The sequence below is a fragment of the Pieris rapae genome, chromosome 5 (genome assembly GCF_905147795.1).
Source record: "Pieris rapae chromosome 5, ilPieRapa1.1, whole genome shotgun sequence".
In the NCBI taxonomy this organism is placed as follows: domain Eukaryota; kingdom Metazoa; phylum Arthropoda; class Insecta; order Lepidoptera; family Pieridae; genus Pieris; species Pieris rapae.
In genome coordinates, this window is record NC_059513.1 from 7,454,390 (window position 1) to 7,469,993 (window position 15,604).

At 32.8% G+C, this 15,604-nt stretch overlaps 2 protein-coding genes across 2 annotated transcripts in view; one reads left to right on the forward strand and one right to left on the reverse strand.

Annotated features, from left to right (window-relative positions):
* The first annotated feature begins 4,347 nt into the window (after positions 1-4,347).
* Positions 4,348-15,604, forward strand: part of LOC111000630 (elongation factor-like GTPase 1) — an 87,439-nt gene continuing 76,182 nt past the window's right edge. Inside the window, exons 1-9 of the mRNA XM_022270149.2 lie at positions 4,348-4,846; positions 5,465-5,704; positions 5,942-6,119; positions 6,345-7,221; positions 7,533-7,606; positions 7,697-7,852; positions 8,099-8,216; positions 8,500-9,215; positions 9,590-9,703. Of these exons, the coding sequence (XP_022125841.2) occupies positions 4,499-4,846; positions 5,465-5,704; positions 5,942-6,119; positions 6,345-7,221; positions 7,533-7,606; positions 7,697-7,852; positions 8,099-8,216; positions 8,500-9,215; positions 9,590-9,703 (2,821 nt within the window). The 5' untranslated portion in view covers positions 4,348-4,498. The remainder of the gene's footprint in view (positions 4,847-5,464; positions 5,705-5,941; positions 6,120-6,344; positions 7,222-7,532; positions 7,607-7,696; positions 7,853-8,098; positions 8,217-8,499; positions 9,216-9,589; positions 9,704-15,604) is intronic.
* Positions 10,595-15,604, reverse strand: part of LOC111000631 (zonadhesin) — a 44,768-nt gene continuing 39,758 nt past the window's right edge. Inside the window, exons 3-6 of the mRNA XM_022270151.2 lie at positions 15,298-15,438; positions 14,014-14,176; positions 11,839-11,937; positions 10,595-11,681 (exon numbers count right to left, since the gene is read on the reverse strand). Of these exons, the coding sequence (XP_022125843.2) occupies positions 11,440-11,681; positions 11,839-11,937; positions 14,014-14,176; positions 15,298-15,438 (645 nt within the window). The 3' untranslated portion in view covers positions 10,595-11,439. The remainder of the gene's footprint in view (positions 11,682-11,838; positions 11,938-14,013; positions 14,177-15,297; positions 15,439-15,604) is intronic.

Below are 15,604 nucleotides of genomic sequence, written 5' to 3' on the forward strand. Positions count from 1 at the left end.
ATTCTTATAATTGTGAATCAACTTAAATGCAAATAAAAGTCAATAGGTACCAAACCCGATAAAACTAAAATCTCTGTCTGCGGTTGTTCTATTACTGTCGTGATTATAAAAGCTAACCAAAAATGTAATGAATCATTATTGCCACGTTGCTTTGAACTGTAAATGTAAACGCCCTTTTAATACATTCCAAATTCATTAATGCGATCGCATAAATTTTTAATACAATTTAAAAACCGAATACGCATTTAACCGCACCAAAATTAATTACGAAAATCACTCAGAAACATAATATGGCTAAATATCACGTATTTTGTTAATGATACGCTCCGTACATTTACTGTCGTATTAATTAAAATAAACCTGTTTCGTCCCATTCGTATATCCAACTAAAGGGAATTACTAATCACACGATTTACTGGGTTACAGTTTATTCAATCCTCAATAGTATTGAAAAGGTAAAAGCTTTTAGTAAACACTTGATGTTAAATTAGACACGCCTTCTGCATTAAGCGATATCAAGGAAACCGCGGCAATAGTGGTGAGATAAAGGTTTGTGTGGACTGAAGTATTAAAGCGAACATTCGGTGAACAATTCGTAAGTTTTACAGTTAATTCATTTAAATGTCACCAATTATAAAGTGATGAAGTTTTTAAATGTGAGTTATTTTATGGTGATAAGGATAGATTGCGCTAAAATATGGGAATGTTCTGAAAAGCTGTAACTGTCTCGTTGTGAGACAGACACAATTCTGTGTCTATTTCACATATGGCTGGAATTAGGAATCCCAACCCAAAATATGTAAGTAGTTAATGTTGCCTGACAACACAATAATTCCCAGACTCTACGAATTATTGTAGTAATTGTATTAAAGACGTGTACAAAAAAAAAACCTATCGGGTCCGCTAGTAAGACTATATAATATTTATATACATAATTAAATTACAATCAAAAAAGAGCAAATAGCCTGAAAGTGTGTTCTAATCGTTGCTTATAATTGAAACTCACCATACAAAGAACTCAACGCCCGAACTAATTGTGCGCCAGACGTGGTAAGAATAATGGTATTCCGTGGAAAAATTGCTTCCCCTTCCACTTGTTTATTTACCGCCTTCTAGTTCTTGATAATGTAGTTTTATCGCTGCGATGTAAAAGTTTGTTCAACAAGATTTATTGCCATATTGTTAAAAACAGCGATACGCCCCAACAACGCCCCAAAAGGCTGCGATTGAGCCGAGATTGCATTTTTTAATTACAACATTTAGCATAGTTAATGAAGTTTGAGTCAAGGTTACGTAAGGCCTTGAAAAATTACTCTTTTTCAGTTGAGTACAGTTAAGAGGGACTCGGGGAACCCAAACTCAAGTAGCCGACATTAACGACGTTCCAATGAATATTCATGCAGCAAGAAAAGAGTGGCGCAAAACTTCGTAATGATGCATCGTAGAGGCTACGGGCTCGATACTGTTGTACATCGAATAAAAAGAAAACTTAGCCTGAATACCGAGAAAACTTTAAACTGAAACAGCATCATTGAACGCCGCTTACTAATAAGGCGCCTTTCTTTCTTCGTAACAAAGGAATATATTATGGCTTGAATTCTTTAATGCGGGGTTTTACACGAATGTAATTATATTTTACTTACAATAAATACATGCCTAATGATGATGATAAAGCTAAAAGATATATCTAATAAACCACGAAGAGGTTTATAATTACGTATACAAATTGACGGTGACATTTATTTATTATTTATTAAAACTTGTATTGTAACGTTACTATATAAAATTTGAACATAGTTAAATGAAAAGGAGAGCAACTGGCGGCCTTATCGCTTTCGAGCGATCTCTTCCAGGCAACCACTTGACATCTGAGTAGAAAGTGTAAAAAATATGGATCGTATAAGGATACGAATATTCTTTACAAATATTGGTTAACTCGAGTTATCTATTGATAATTAAATCACGCGATTTTTTTTATTATATATCAAACATGTCAAATTTTTTAAAGTATAGTGTATTTATTTAATCTATCGAAAACCTTCTGTTATTTGGTGTTTCTTTACTTTATAGGGGTATATACTAGTGATATAAGGAGCTCTAAGACTTTTCAGGTCAGGCAGTAAATTTTCTGTGTGTCGTGATTTATTTTTCTTAACAGACATGTAGGTGATCAGCCTTCAGAACCTGAACACACGGCGTAGAGCGTTTCATTTCCTCACCATATGAGCGGGGGGAAATGTACAAATGGAAGAATAGGAGCCAAGATTCAACTCTATGACCCAAGGGTTGAGAGTCGAATGTTGAAACCACTGAGCCAAAATTGTTTGAGAGAATATTTTGTCAAATAAGAGATTGAGCTTCACGACCGTGACAAGGTTATAGTCACCTTTACTGTGAACTTGATCTAGAATTAAAACGAATAGCTGTGTCTGAAAATTTCAGTAGGTTAAGTACCCTATTTACATACAAGCTGTTCTTATGAGAAGCTCGCTGCTTAAAGATGCAAGTTATCACTCTAGTAGGCATGAGTGGATCGTGAATTTGTGGGGCTCTGGGCTCTTACGGGGACGTAATATTTGTTTTAATTTCACGGAATATATTTTTATGTGTGTATTTTTTCCGTGAGAAACGACCGAAAACAAGCGACGGGAATTCCCCGTGTAAAATTACAGATTTGTTTAATTCAAAATATCGCCCGTTGTTTTCAGTTTTCAGCCTTTATCCACGAGGCCCTGGGCTGCAGCCCAAAAAGCCCTTTAGAAGATCCGCCCCTGCTGCTGATTGAAGAAACTTCGTATGCATAGGGCATCGGTTAGATACATTCGTGCGTCATTTAATTTATAGGAAAATATGTGGTCACCCTTATGTATCTGACACGTCATGTTTTCAAAAATATTTTTTAATTTACCGTCTGAATTTGTGTTAATTTTGTATACAGTAGGTAACTGTTGTTAGGCAATAAAAATACCAATTAAATTGGAAACCATAGGTTCTTTCGTGAAGAAGGTTTGAAAATTCACTTCATTTGAAGTAATTAAACTTAATCAATCGTTTAATAAAACAGTAATCCTAGCTGACCCGGCAAATTTCGTATAGCCTCAACGGTAAACGGATGTCAAGTTACGGATTAGCTTAACTTAATTTATGATTTTATGAAAGTAGTACAATAAATATTGAGTTCACCACATTATTAAGACAAATAACACAGAAAATGTTATATATTTAAGAAGGTTTCTTAATTTACGCCAAAAAAAATTCTTTACAATATTTGACAACCAATATCAATCCTTTTTAATTACTGAAATTCTAAATTTTTTAATGTTATTGCCACTAACCGAATATTGCGAACGGTTAGAAACCTTCATGTAAATACATATTTTTAATTTGAGGGGAGAGATTACCGTAAATTGACGCGTTTAATGTTAAATAACATAAATTGGTTTAGTTTCTTAAATTTTGCAACAGTTTAAATATTATATTGGTTAGTATATTAGTCTGCTATTGGGGACGGTCAAATCCAATAGGTAAGCATGAAAATCGGTCCAGCCCCTGTAACGTTATTCCAGTTTTCGAACCGACCCGACTTAGTTTTATTAAGATTGCAGTTGGTACCTATTATACCTATTTCTTTTAATTCTTAAAATTTGTCAATAATTTACTCTTCATACATTTTTTTATATAATTACCTTAAAATAGTGATCATATTGCTACAAACTTATCATTATTTAAATTTGCCAAGAACTAATGTACTAACTTCAAGCGCTAAACCACTGAAAGTAAACTCTGTAGTAAGTGCACCTAAGTAAATAAATTATAGCGTATCCAACGAAGTTTCCTACTAAATGAATAATGAGAATGGGTCCTTAATCCGATGCGGGTATTTTCAAGGTATTAATTAGTAACTTACTCTACGGACAAAATGGATAATGACCTTAGATTTCATTGAAATCACCCATTCAATTCAATAATCCAGTTTTTCCCATTAAGTATCCTATTTATTTCAGTTTTAGGTAAAAAGGAATCAAGTTCGGGGTGTAAATTAATATAAAAATACTTTATCAAATCACTCAAAATTTTTTTTTTGGAGTTTATGGCCTGGTACTAGACCTTTAGGCCAAAATTTGTAGCTTTTTTATAATATGCTAGTTTTATTACAATTGAAGATACGGCGACTTTGAGTCCCGCCATCTGTCGTAATATTTCACAGATATATAATACTTCATTCGCCCTTGCGACTCATTTCTAAACGTAGGGATAATTGACAAATGACAATGACAACTAACTTCTGTTAGAAACTTTGAATTTCGAGACTTGACAAATCAACATTCTACACACTTACAAGTCAAATATATCAAAATAAATGTTTCGCTCACGTTGTGTAATTTTTATTTAGACGATTTTTGTACCAGTTAAAGTATTTTGAGTGTTAAATTAATCTTAGAATATTGCTTAATTAATTTGAAGTCTCGCACGTGAATTTTTACGAACTTATCTCAACATGCGGCTTGTTGATTCAAAGAAGTTGTTTGAGCTTCAAAACAAACCTTCAAATATTCGGAATATATGTATTGTAGCACACGTGGACCATGGGAAAACAACACTAGCTGATTCGTTAATATCAAGCAATGGTATTATATCTCAAAGAATGTCCGGTAAACTTCGTTATATGGATAGTAGGCCTGATGAACAAGAACGGGGTATCACTATGAAGAGCAGCAGTATTGCTCTTTACCATGCGTTGGATAGCAATGAATATCTTGTAAATTTAATCGATTCACCAGGACACATTGATTTTTCAAGTGAGGTATCCACAGCAGTCCGATTATGTGATGGCGCAATAGTTGTAGTAAGTAACCATCACCTATTGCATTTTTAATTCAGTGGAAAATATATATAACTTCACCTCGTCTCCTAATTGATGTAGTGGTCTCTATCTACCTCTTTTTTTAGGGGCCTGTCCACAGTTGCCTTTTTATCACCTCTTGTCAATAAGTAGATACCTCATAATTGTTTTTGTCATTGATCTTATTTTTTTGTCCCATATAGACAAAGACAAACATACAGAAATACACAAAATAACAGTAATTATAAAATAGAATGAGAGATAACTATTGTTTTTTTAAAGAACAGGGTACATACATATCTAATTAAATTTATAAAATTTGAGGATGCTCAACTCCATTTCTCGCTTTTTCAAATTTCCAAGTTTTACAGTCTTGTTGAATTTGGGTGTTGACAGTTCACAATCCTAGTTATATTTCATATATTTTTTGTGCTATACAAATGGTATGATCTAAAGTAAAAGAGTTTATTTGTTTGCTTTAATGTGCTTATCTTAAGAACTGTTTCAAGTTCAACTTAACTTTAACTCGTAGTCCAATCTAGTTTTTAAATAAGTTAAAATGAAATTGAACCACTTTCAAATAAATTCTACAATGTTTTTAATTTGTTGTGTAAATTTCAGGTGGATGTTGTTGAAGGTGTTTGTCCTCAAACAAGGCTAGTATTGAAACAAGCTTATTCTGAACATATAAAGCCTGTTCTTGTGCTTAACAAAATTGATAGGCTTATAGTGGAATTGAGAATGACGGCACTTGATGCCTATGTACACATAACACAAGTTTTGGAACAAGTAAATGCAGTCACGGGCGAGCTATTTGCATCTGAAGTATTGGAAAATGAAGAACATACTATAGATAAGCAGGTATGATATTGATTGAATTATTTAAATAATATTGCCTTTTAAAAGAAATATTTAAAAATCTTAAAAGGTGGAGCACCAACTCTCCTGTTTTTATGACTAATCACATTGTATGGGATTTCTTATCAATATAGTGCACCCTATTATCTGTTGTAAAATATAAACCAATTTTAGTCAGTAACAATATTTGCTACACATACTTAAGAATTAATTTGTAGTTACTTATCATTTAATTTTTAGCAAGTTAATCCACCTTCTAAAGAACAAAACTTTTATGACTGGACATCTGCATTAGAGGAAGCCGATGACTCAAATTTATATTTTTCACCTGACCAAGGCAATGTTGTATTTGCAAGTGCAATTGATGGATGGGGCTTTACAACACATACATTTGCAAAGCTATTTTCAGATAAATTGGGTTTGTACATTTTAAATATGAAGCTTAGAATTAATATGTATTAAATTTGAGTAAGAGATATAATTGGGATTACATAATTATTTACCAATTATAATGGAGTCAGAAGGTCTTTACTTGTATTTACTTCCCGCATCTATGGTATGAACTAAAAAATAAATTATTTACAATTTTGCTAGTCTATACTGTACTACTTTAATAATTCATTTTAAAAACAATGTTTTTCAGGTGTTAAGGAAGAGTTATTAAAGAAAGTTCTTTGGGGTGACTTTTATTTAAATACAAAGACAAAACGATTTATGAAAGGTGCTCAAGAAAAGGCAAAAAAACCTCTTTTTGTACAACTTGTTTTTGATAATTTGTGGAATATTTATGAAACTGTTATATTGAGAAATGATAAGGAAAAAGTACCAGGAATTTGTGAGAAACTTGGTATAAAATTGACTACTAGAGATCTAAGACACACTGACGCCCGAGTTCAACTTCAATCTCTTATGATGCAGTGGCTCCCTCTGTCGCAAACAGTTCTTAATATGGTCTGTTCAAAATTGCCCTCACCAAAAGAAATTATACCAGAGAAAGTTGAAAAACTCATGTGTTCACGAATACGTGACTTTGATTCTTATCTAGATGAAACAAAAAAATTAAAAGAGGACTTTTTAGCCTGTGATAGTAGTAATAATAGACCATTAATTATTTTTGTATCCAAAATGTTTAGTGTTGAACGTAGTTCTTTACCGGAAAATAAGCCAAAGCCTTTAACATCTGAAGAAATGGCATTACGTAGAGAAAAAGCGAGACAAATGCGTGAAGAACTAAAGAATAGTGCTAATAATGAAGCAATTCCTATGTCTAAGGAGACAGATCCTCCAGAAGAAAAGTGTACCGAAGATGAGAAGGAAAAAGAAGAAAAGGAAGAGCAAAGTGAGACAGCATTTATAGCTTTTGCTAGAATATTCAGTGGTAAAGTAAGAAAGGGTGATAAAGTATATGTACTTGGACCTAAACATGATCCATCCAAAATACTTAGTACAACAGACTTTAAAGTAGATTCTAATAAGAAATTAAAGGATTTGCAAAGTGATGAACACATTACTTGTGCTGAGTAAGTTCTTTTTTAATTTGTTCTATCCTCGCTTTGTTGACACTAAAAAATTTCTTCTCAGATGAAGATGTCAGTGGGTCAATGTTCTATCAAAAATTACTTAATATGTTTCTTGACTTCATTTAAACTACTGATCCTACTATTTAGGGTTTTGATATTCAAATGTTACACACGCAAGTCAATGCAGTTAATTTTTAAGACAATTAAAATTATTAGATTTTTTTTAAATTTTGCATCATGTACATAGTACAATTATAAATTCATTAATTTAGTTATTTCTGCATAAACCAATGTACTATCATTGTTTTCAGGATAAAATCGCTGTATATTCTTATGGGAAGAGAACTAGAAGAAATTGATGAGGCAGTCAGCGGTAATATAATTGGTAAGAGGGCGTTTTTAAAAATATATTTCAACATTTGCCTTGGTAATGAAAATTTGTATTTCTAGATTATGTATTCATATTAATTTTTAGGTATTGGAGGGTTAGAAGATCACATACTAAAAACTGCTATCTTGAGTAGTAGTCTGGCTTGTCCGCCCTTCAGTGAAATTCAGTACGCGGCTGTGCCAATACTTAGAGTAGCTGTTGAACCTACTTACCCTTCACAGCTTCCCCAATTGGTCAAAGGTAAACTTTTGTATAAATATAAAATAATAGATACTCCAAATCGCCTATAAACTTAATCAAATTCAGTATTATTATTATATTTTAAATAAGTATTATATACAAAGCAATAAAACATTCATTACTTAAATTTATTATATTTTAGTCGGGTAATTAAATATTTTTTTTATGCTTAGATAATTTCTTGTCAATTCGCAAATATATTATATGGTTGCAATATTGTCCCTCTGACTGAGTAACATATTTCAGGTCTGCGGCTACTAAACCAGTCGGACTCCTGTGTCCAAGTTCTGCTTCAAGAGACAGGTGAACATGTGCTTGTCACAGCTGGTGAAGTTCACTTGCAAAGATGTCTTGAAGACCTAAAGTAAGAGGATGATCTATTTAAACATTAATTACTAAGTATAACGCCATCTATCGGAGCTACTTATGAAACTAAACAATCTGAAATTAAAATTATTATCAAAATAGGTTCAGTATCATGGTTGTAGCTCAGTTGCTTCTATTCATTATAGAGCATTACATTACAAATTTCTGAGAAGAAATGTGTTGCCATATCTCAGTTACACAATTATAAAATTAAAATAATATATTTCCACAAATTTTTAACATTCAAATTTCTCAAAAATTCACATAAATATCTTTTGCAGGAATCTATATGCAAAAATCCCATTAACTGTATCGGAGCCCATAGTGCCATTCAAGGAAACAATAGTTGAACCGCCAAAAATGGATATGGCAAATGAAGAAATCGATTCTCAGAACGTAGACAAAGAAAATGATACCGAGCAAGATCCGGTTGTAACCATCTACACAAATAACAAGCAGAGTAGAATTAAAATCAGAGCGAGACCTTTACCCAACGAAATAACAGAATTATTGGACCGTTCATCAGACTTACTAAAAGCTATCTCTCAGCACATAAAGTATTTACAAGGAATATCCAACGAAAATATAGAAACAAAATTCACAGATCTACAAATCAATGGAAAGTCTAATCTATCTGATAGAATGTTGAAGATGATAGAAGCATTTATAACGGAACTAGACAATATCTGTAAAAATCTCGGATCGGAGTGGCAAGACATCGTTAAGCAAATCTGGTCTGTTGGGCCTAGAAATTGCGGACCAAATTTGCTTCTCAATCAAACTGTGGATTACAGTACTAAATATTTACATCATGAGAAAATTCTGAAAGAAGATTCACGGTTTGAATATGAAGGCAGTTTTGTTAATGGCTTCCAACTGGCAACATTGGCTGGACCTTTGTGTGAGGAACCTATGATGGGTGTCGCTTTCTGTGTTGAAGAATGGACTTTGGATAGAAGCGAAAATGATGAGACACATTCGTTTGGACCCTTATCGGGTAAGTTACACTTAAATCATAATAATTAAATTAAAACTATAATTCAAAATATTAGATTTTTTTACTACTTCAAATTGTCTATGGTATACGATGGATTCTGGCAGTTTTTAAGGAGACAAAAAAGTTTAAATTTAAAAATAATAATGAAATACTTCATCTGATCTGTCGCTTGACTGTGATTGGTCAACTCGTCGACACAGACGTATTCGTTTTTTAAATATTCATTCTAACCCTCCTGTGCGACGTCTTAGAAAACAGGCTATCTACTTTTCAGTTTATTGTGTACATTTTAAAGCTGCCAAGGGACTTTAAATGATTGATTCGTAATTTTTAATATTCAAGTAGGTATGTGATAGTTCATTTTTCTTGTACAGGTCAAATTATGTCAGCTGTCAAGGAGGGATGTCGACGTGCGTTCCAATTGCAGCCTCAGAGACTAATGGCGGCAATGTATTCCTGTGACATCGTTGTTGACCAGAAAGTATTAGGTAGGTTAATATATAATTTTAAACGAAATAAATTTTTATTAACACATGAACTAGTTATAGTGTATTTTTTACCTGATAACCATAAAAAATAGAACGAATGGTTTCCAACGCGTATAGGAATTTCTGTGTGCCCATTTAACACTAGCTCGTACGGGAAGGAAATTATCGTGAAGAAACGATTCCTTAGACCCAAAAAGGTAATTAAAAACATAGTATTTTGTTACAAATTTATTTGTCTGTAATTACAAATATTGCAATTATCTCTACTATTTACAGTATAATACGATTAGTATAAATAATCATGTCATGCCTCTAACTACTTACTGACGTGAGACCGATCTTCTTCATCTTAGATTGTCCTGATTCATGTGCACTGTTTACTTTTTGTTTTGTTTTATGTAACTTGTATCGGTTTAGTTTATTTTTATTTCTTTTTGTTTCTGTTAAGTATGTTTTGTTTTGTTTTTTTTTTCCCTTTTTATTTTTGCACTTCTTGCCTACCTTATCTAATATACTCATAGTGGTTTTTTTTTCCTTTACTAACAGTGGTTGTCTGGAAGAAATCGCTCTAAAGCGATAAGGCCGCCAGTTGCTTGTCATTAAATTATGTTTAATATTTTCCTTTTATGTAATGCAACAAAGTGTAAATAAATAAATAAATATTACATCTATCTTAATTTTATATAAATGCATCGAATTACATAGAAATGCACTGAACACTTATCACATTGTCTTGTGTACATTTTAATATCTTAAAATAATCAGTTGTCTGCTTGGCAATCATGATACTAACTTAATCTATTTGCGCAGTATTTTTAACATTCTGGCAAATACTTATATGGAGGTTAAACACACATTTTAAATTGACAGAATTTTGTTTAATATACGATATTGATATGCTCTACCAATGACAAAGTATAAAATACGCCAGCCATAATTATTTTAATAAAACATTGCAATACTAAGAACGTTGATACAAATATTTGCAGTAGTATATTGAACGTTTTAAGCTGACATTCGGAATTCAAATTTCCAAATAAGCGCCTTCGAAATTTGAATAAATAAATTGAAATATAAAATGTCTCAATTTTCTTCAATAGCAATGATCGACAAAATGGCGCCAAAGCGTTTTAATTAAATTTATTAATTCAAGAATGTTTTTACTAGCAATACGTAAAAAATGCGTGTTTCAACTCCATTTACATTAGAGTATTACTTTTATAATAACTATTAAATGCAGAATGAACGAGTATTTCACAGACTCAAGGTAATTAACTTATTTCTATTATATACTGGTACATGAAAGCTAAAGCGTTTTGATATTAAACATCCATCTCATGAAAGTGACCACAGACTTATTTGAGTGTACCTTTTTCAAAATACAGATAAATAATTATTGAAATGACCAATCTAAATTCTTGCTTATTTTCAGCGCAATTACAATAAAGGCTTTCAACACAAAGCCTTTACTGATAATAATTATTAACATTACACTCAAAGTCGTCAGCCATTCAATTCGTCTCAGCGAAGATATAGTATAATCAAGGGGTATATAATATCTAAATTTGAATTTTAGTTCGAACTGAATAGAGTCGATTATATTCACATCAGTCACCCTCTTGAGATAGAACTGCTATTTAACTATAGTTGTCGTTGAATTCAATGAGGCGGAATTCACTTACACAATACAAGGCCTACTTTGAACCCAACATACCTTTTCTAAACAATAGTTTCTCTTAATTGATCCAATGTAATGATCGAGCTAGTTCTATAACTTTGTACCATGGGAAAGGGGGGTATTCTGTTTCTCGTCTCATACGCGACGAACGAGTTCGCCTGTTGTAGTAATTTGAGTCGAGATAACTATGAGTTTGGAAACGATTGTAAACAGGTTTATCGTAGGAGTGCGGTTGAGAATAGTCCACTTTGTATGTGCTTGGAGTACTTGATACTCCGCTTGGGAATCTATTTGTGAAGCCTGTAAATGTTAAGACATAGTTAAATAGAGCCGGTATTACCAGGAAATCGATACGGAGTGATAGTGAATATGTACTTTACTACACGGTTTAGTCTTATAGTTTATCTATATATAATAATTAATATTCATAAAGAAATTAAGGTTTTTTATTATATACCTGAATGGTAGATGGTGTTAGGCCGCACACACATCATTCCATAAACTCTGATTCCAGGAACAGAAGCGTAGGTTGGCTGGTCATGTGACATAGGTCCTTCTGGAATATAAAGTTAGATTTTTATCTACAGTTACTGATGACAAAAGTTAATTCAATCGTGGAAGTGTTATCTGTGTTATTTCCGTAGAATCCTCTGTAACTTCCAATAGAGATACCGATTCCAATAAGATTTGTACGCGATTTTAAGGTTGAGACTTCAGGGCTACGTATGTTAGAACTACGTCGAATTTTCAAATAAAACGGAATCACTTTCGCTGTTGGAAGTTACATAGTAAGGGCGCTGAACCAAAAGTCGGCAACAAGGGCTTAGTCGTGACTGCGCTGAATTATATATATCCTTTAATAATAAATTACCATAAAAAAATCAATCGAATAGATTGAGAAAAATCCCTTTATTAGTAAGCTGGGCTATTAACTTTGATTTATATATGATAGGCTTGATGATATTAACTTTATGCGATTTTTGAGTTTCACCATTGGACATTTAGGCAATATACGTAATTCCACCCGTAGCACCCGTCTGTCGTTCCACAACTAAGTGTTTTAAGGCTGTTTTTGTCTCGCACCACCACTATAGAACCAGCTACCCACTGAAGTATTTCCTAATCATTTTGACTTACTGTACTTCAAGAATATAGGGTACCAATACTTAAAGGCCACAACGCACTTGCGAGCCTCATGACAGTGTGAGTGTTAATAAGTGGCAGTATTACTCTATACCGGATAAGAACTGAATAAACTTTTTATTTACTTGTTAAAACAGTTTATAAAGCAAAAAATATTTAACCTTTTGTCGTACAATAAAAATAATGTGTAACTTATATTAATTCAAGAACTGAGCGGACTTATATTGCTCTTGATAATGACTTACAGATATTATACGTCCATTCATTAATTCAAAGGACAAATTTGTAGGTAGTGAATAATTGATTCAAGTAAATACAGGTTTCAGTACAACTGGCGTAATTGAATGTAATCGATAATGAAATTCATTTGATAAGCTTATAAGCTACCATCCTGTTACAATCTTAACCTGGATAGAATAACTGTTAACTTATTAACATAACTGCGTCATTTCCTTGTTAAACGTTTGTCAAGGATTTAATATACGGTTAATGCTTTGGAATAACGTTCCTTATATATTTCTTATTTCAGTCAGACTTTGAAGGTAATAATAATAATCTTATTTGAAACAAGTATAAGTACTACACATTAAAAAACACATCTCCATTAACTCGTGGCTACGATGGAATTATACGTATTGAATTAGTTCTAGTATTTAGATAAGTCGTGATAGGCATGTTTGCAAGCGCACTTATATTATGGAGAGAAAAGATTTGTTACAAATATTTTCGAAACTACTGGACAAAATTTAATCAATGTTTTATCATTAGAGTATTATATTGTGACGTTAGTATCGTTTTACCCTAATATGATTTTTTTACTTATCCTTTTAGTAGCTACATAACAACATATGGAACAATGTGCTATGCTCCTCAATAGAAACTGTCCGCTTTTACGGAATAAAAACTTTTTGAATAATTGTCTGAGCATGTGTTGGCCAGTGGCTCCAGCGTGCGACTCTCATACCTGAGGTGGTAGGTTCGATCCCCAGCTGTGCACCAGTGGACTTTCTTTCTATGTGCGTCTATAATATTATATTTAACATTTGCTCGAACGGTGAAGGAAAACATCGTGAGGAAACCGACATGCGTTACAGCCAAAAAGTCGACGACGTGTGTCAGGCACTGGAGGCTGATCACCTACTTGCCTATTAGATTTAAATATTGACCATGAAACAAATTCAGAAATCTGAGGCCAGGACATAAAGAGGTTGTAGTGCCACTGATTTTTTTAAATAATTGTCTAACCATGAAACCCACTAGAGTTCAAGGATTAAATTAAAAAGAAAACTCGACTTCGTCCAGCCATGTATTAAGCGCTATTAACGCTTAGAAATGTATTAAGCGTTTCATTTTTATTTATTTCGATATATTCACAAAAATATCCTAGCAATAAAAAAATACTCGAATTCGTACAGCCTTCTTCGCGATTTCCGCTTAGCGCTAACTAAGCGATCACATAGCTAAGTCGTTAATAATAATATTGCCTTACCAAGTATGTGAGTATCTGGACACCGGCATATGACTAAATAGTGCGATTTTCCAGTCCTTATGTTTTGCAAGGCAAGTAATGACCAATCCCGGGGGGCACGGCACTCTCTCATCTCGGAAACAGCTTCACATGTCTTTACCAATGTTACTGCTTTCTTCGCGTACTGCAAGAATATATTGTTAACCTGAGAAACTATAATAGCATTATCGTGAATTGCGTGTATTTAGTTATTATGTCCTAACTTGTATTTGCAAACTGTTTGTTCTTGTTAGACTTTGGTTATGTTAATCATATTATTATCTTGTTCTTGTTTAAAACATTTTTATTGTATTTTAAACTTCGACTGAGTCCTGTTTATTTCAAGAACCAATTGGGCGTGGCAAGCCACATTTGACTCATATTCGTTTGAAATACTAGGTGTTTAGATAAGGATTTAACAAACACAGTAACGTCAATCGGTTGTGGAGCGTCATACTAAAATGTTCTAGATTCGATTCCCGGCGCAGACAGCTGAATACACTCCTATAAAGAAAACTGATGGTTTCTAGAAAAACAGAAATCTTAAGTCATTTATTGTAAATTGTCTTTTACTTATGCATCGTACGTTATTATAATAGATATTCTTATTCTATAGAAAAAGATATACTTCTTGAAACTAGGTTAATCTTTGAGTCAGCCCTGGATAGGCCTACCGCTATCTCGTAAGAAAGAAAACAGTTTACCAATAATAACATAGTGAAATTGATGTCATGATCCCACAACATCAATTTCACGTTGAAAAATTGTTGCAACAAATGCCTGCTGCATTTATAACTGTTAGTCAACTTTATACAATGTTAAGCGATGTTTCTGAAGGTAACCGTTAGGTTATAGCAAATACTTGTGATCTGCTAGGTGAGTCATCTAAAAGGAATATTATGAAAATTGGGTTATATCCTGTGTTTATGTGTTTTAATTTCAAGATTGCTTTGGCTGCATTAAAATCGTTTTAACTCAAGGAGTAAACGATATTAACATGTTTCAGATTCTATTTTTAAAAATATAATATCCCTCTAAGTTTGAAAAGGGAACTCTAATTTATCGTCTTGAATTGTGAGGGAAAATTGCAAAAACAATTCATTTAAAATAAAATAAGAAAATACTTTGAATTATATACATATTTTATAAGACTATTCTATTTTCAAAAATATTTTCTGTAATCGAGATTGAAAAACGAACACCATAAAATTCAATTTATCCTCTATGGTTGTGTGGGCAAATTGCATGAACCCATAGATAAATTACCTTCTTTTTGGAATCTGTGGTAAGGCGCGTGGTATGCAGGTCGTCGGCGTTGAGGCTTGCCGAGCATGGGTCCCGGTATCTCGCCGGACAGGCGCACAGTGGTTGGGTGTAATTCAGACGAACATAAACTGCATTACACACCTATAAACAATTTGAAGTTAAATATACGTACATGGTGGATTTTGACATAGGTACGAGAGCTATAGTTCGCGCAAGTCCTGACTGTTTAGTTTCATTGAAACAGACATTGTACTGTTTTCGTCCTCTGTATACTACTATGGTAGTATTAACATAATATGGTACTTTT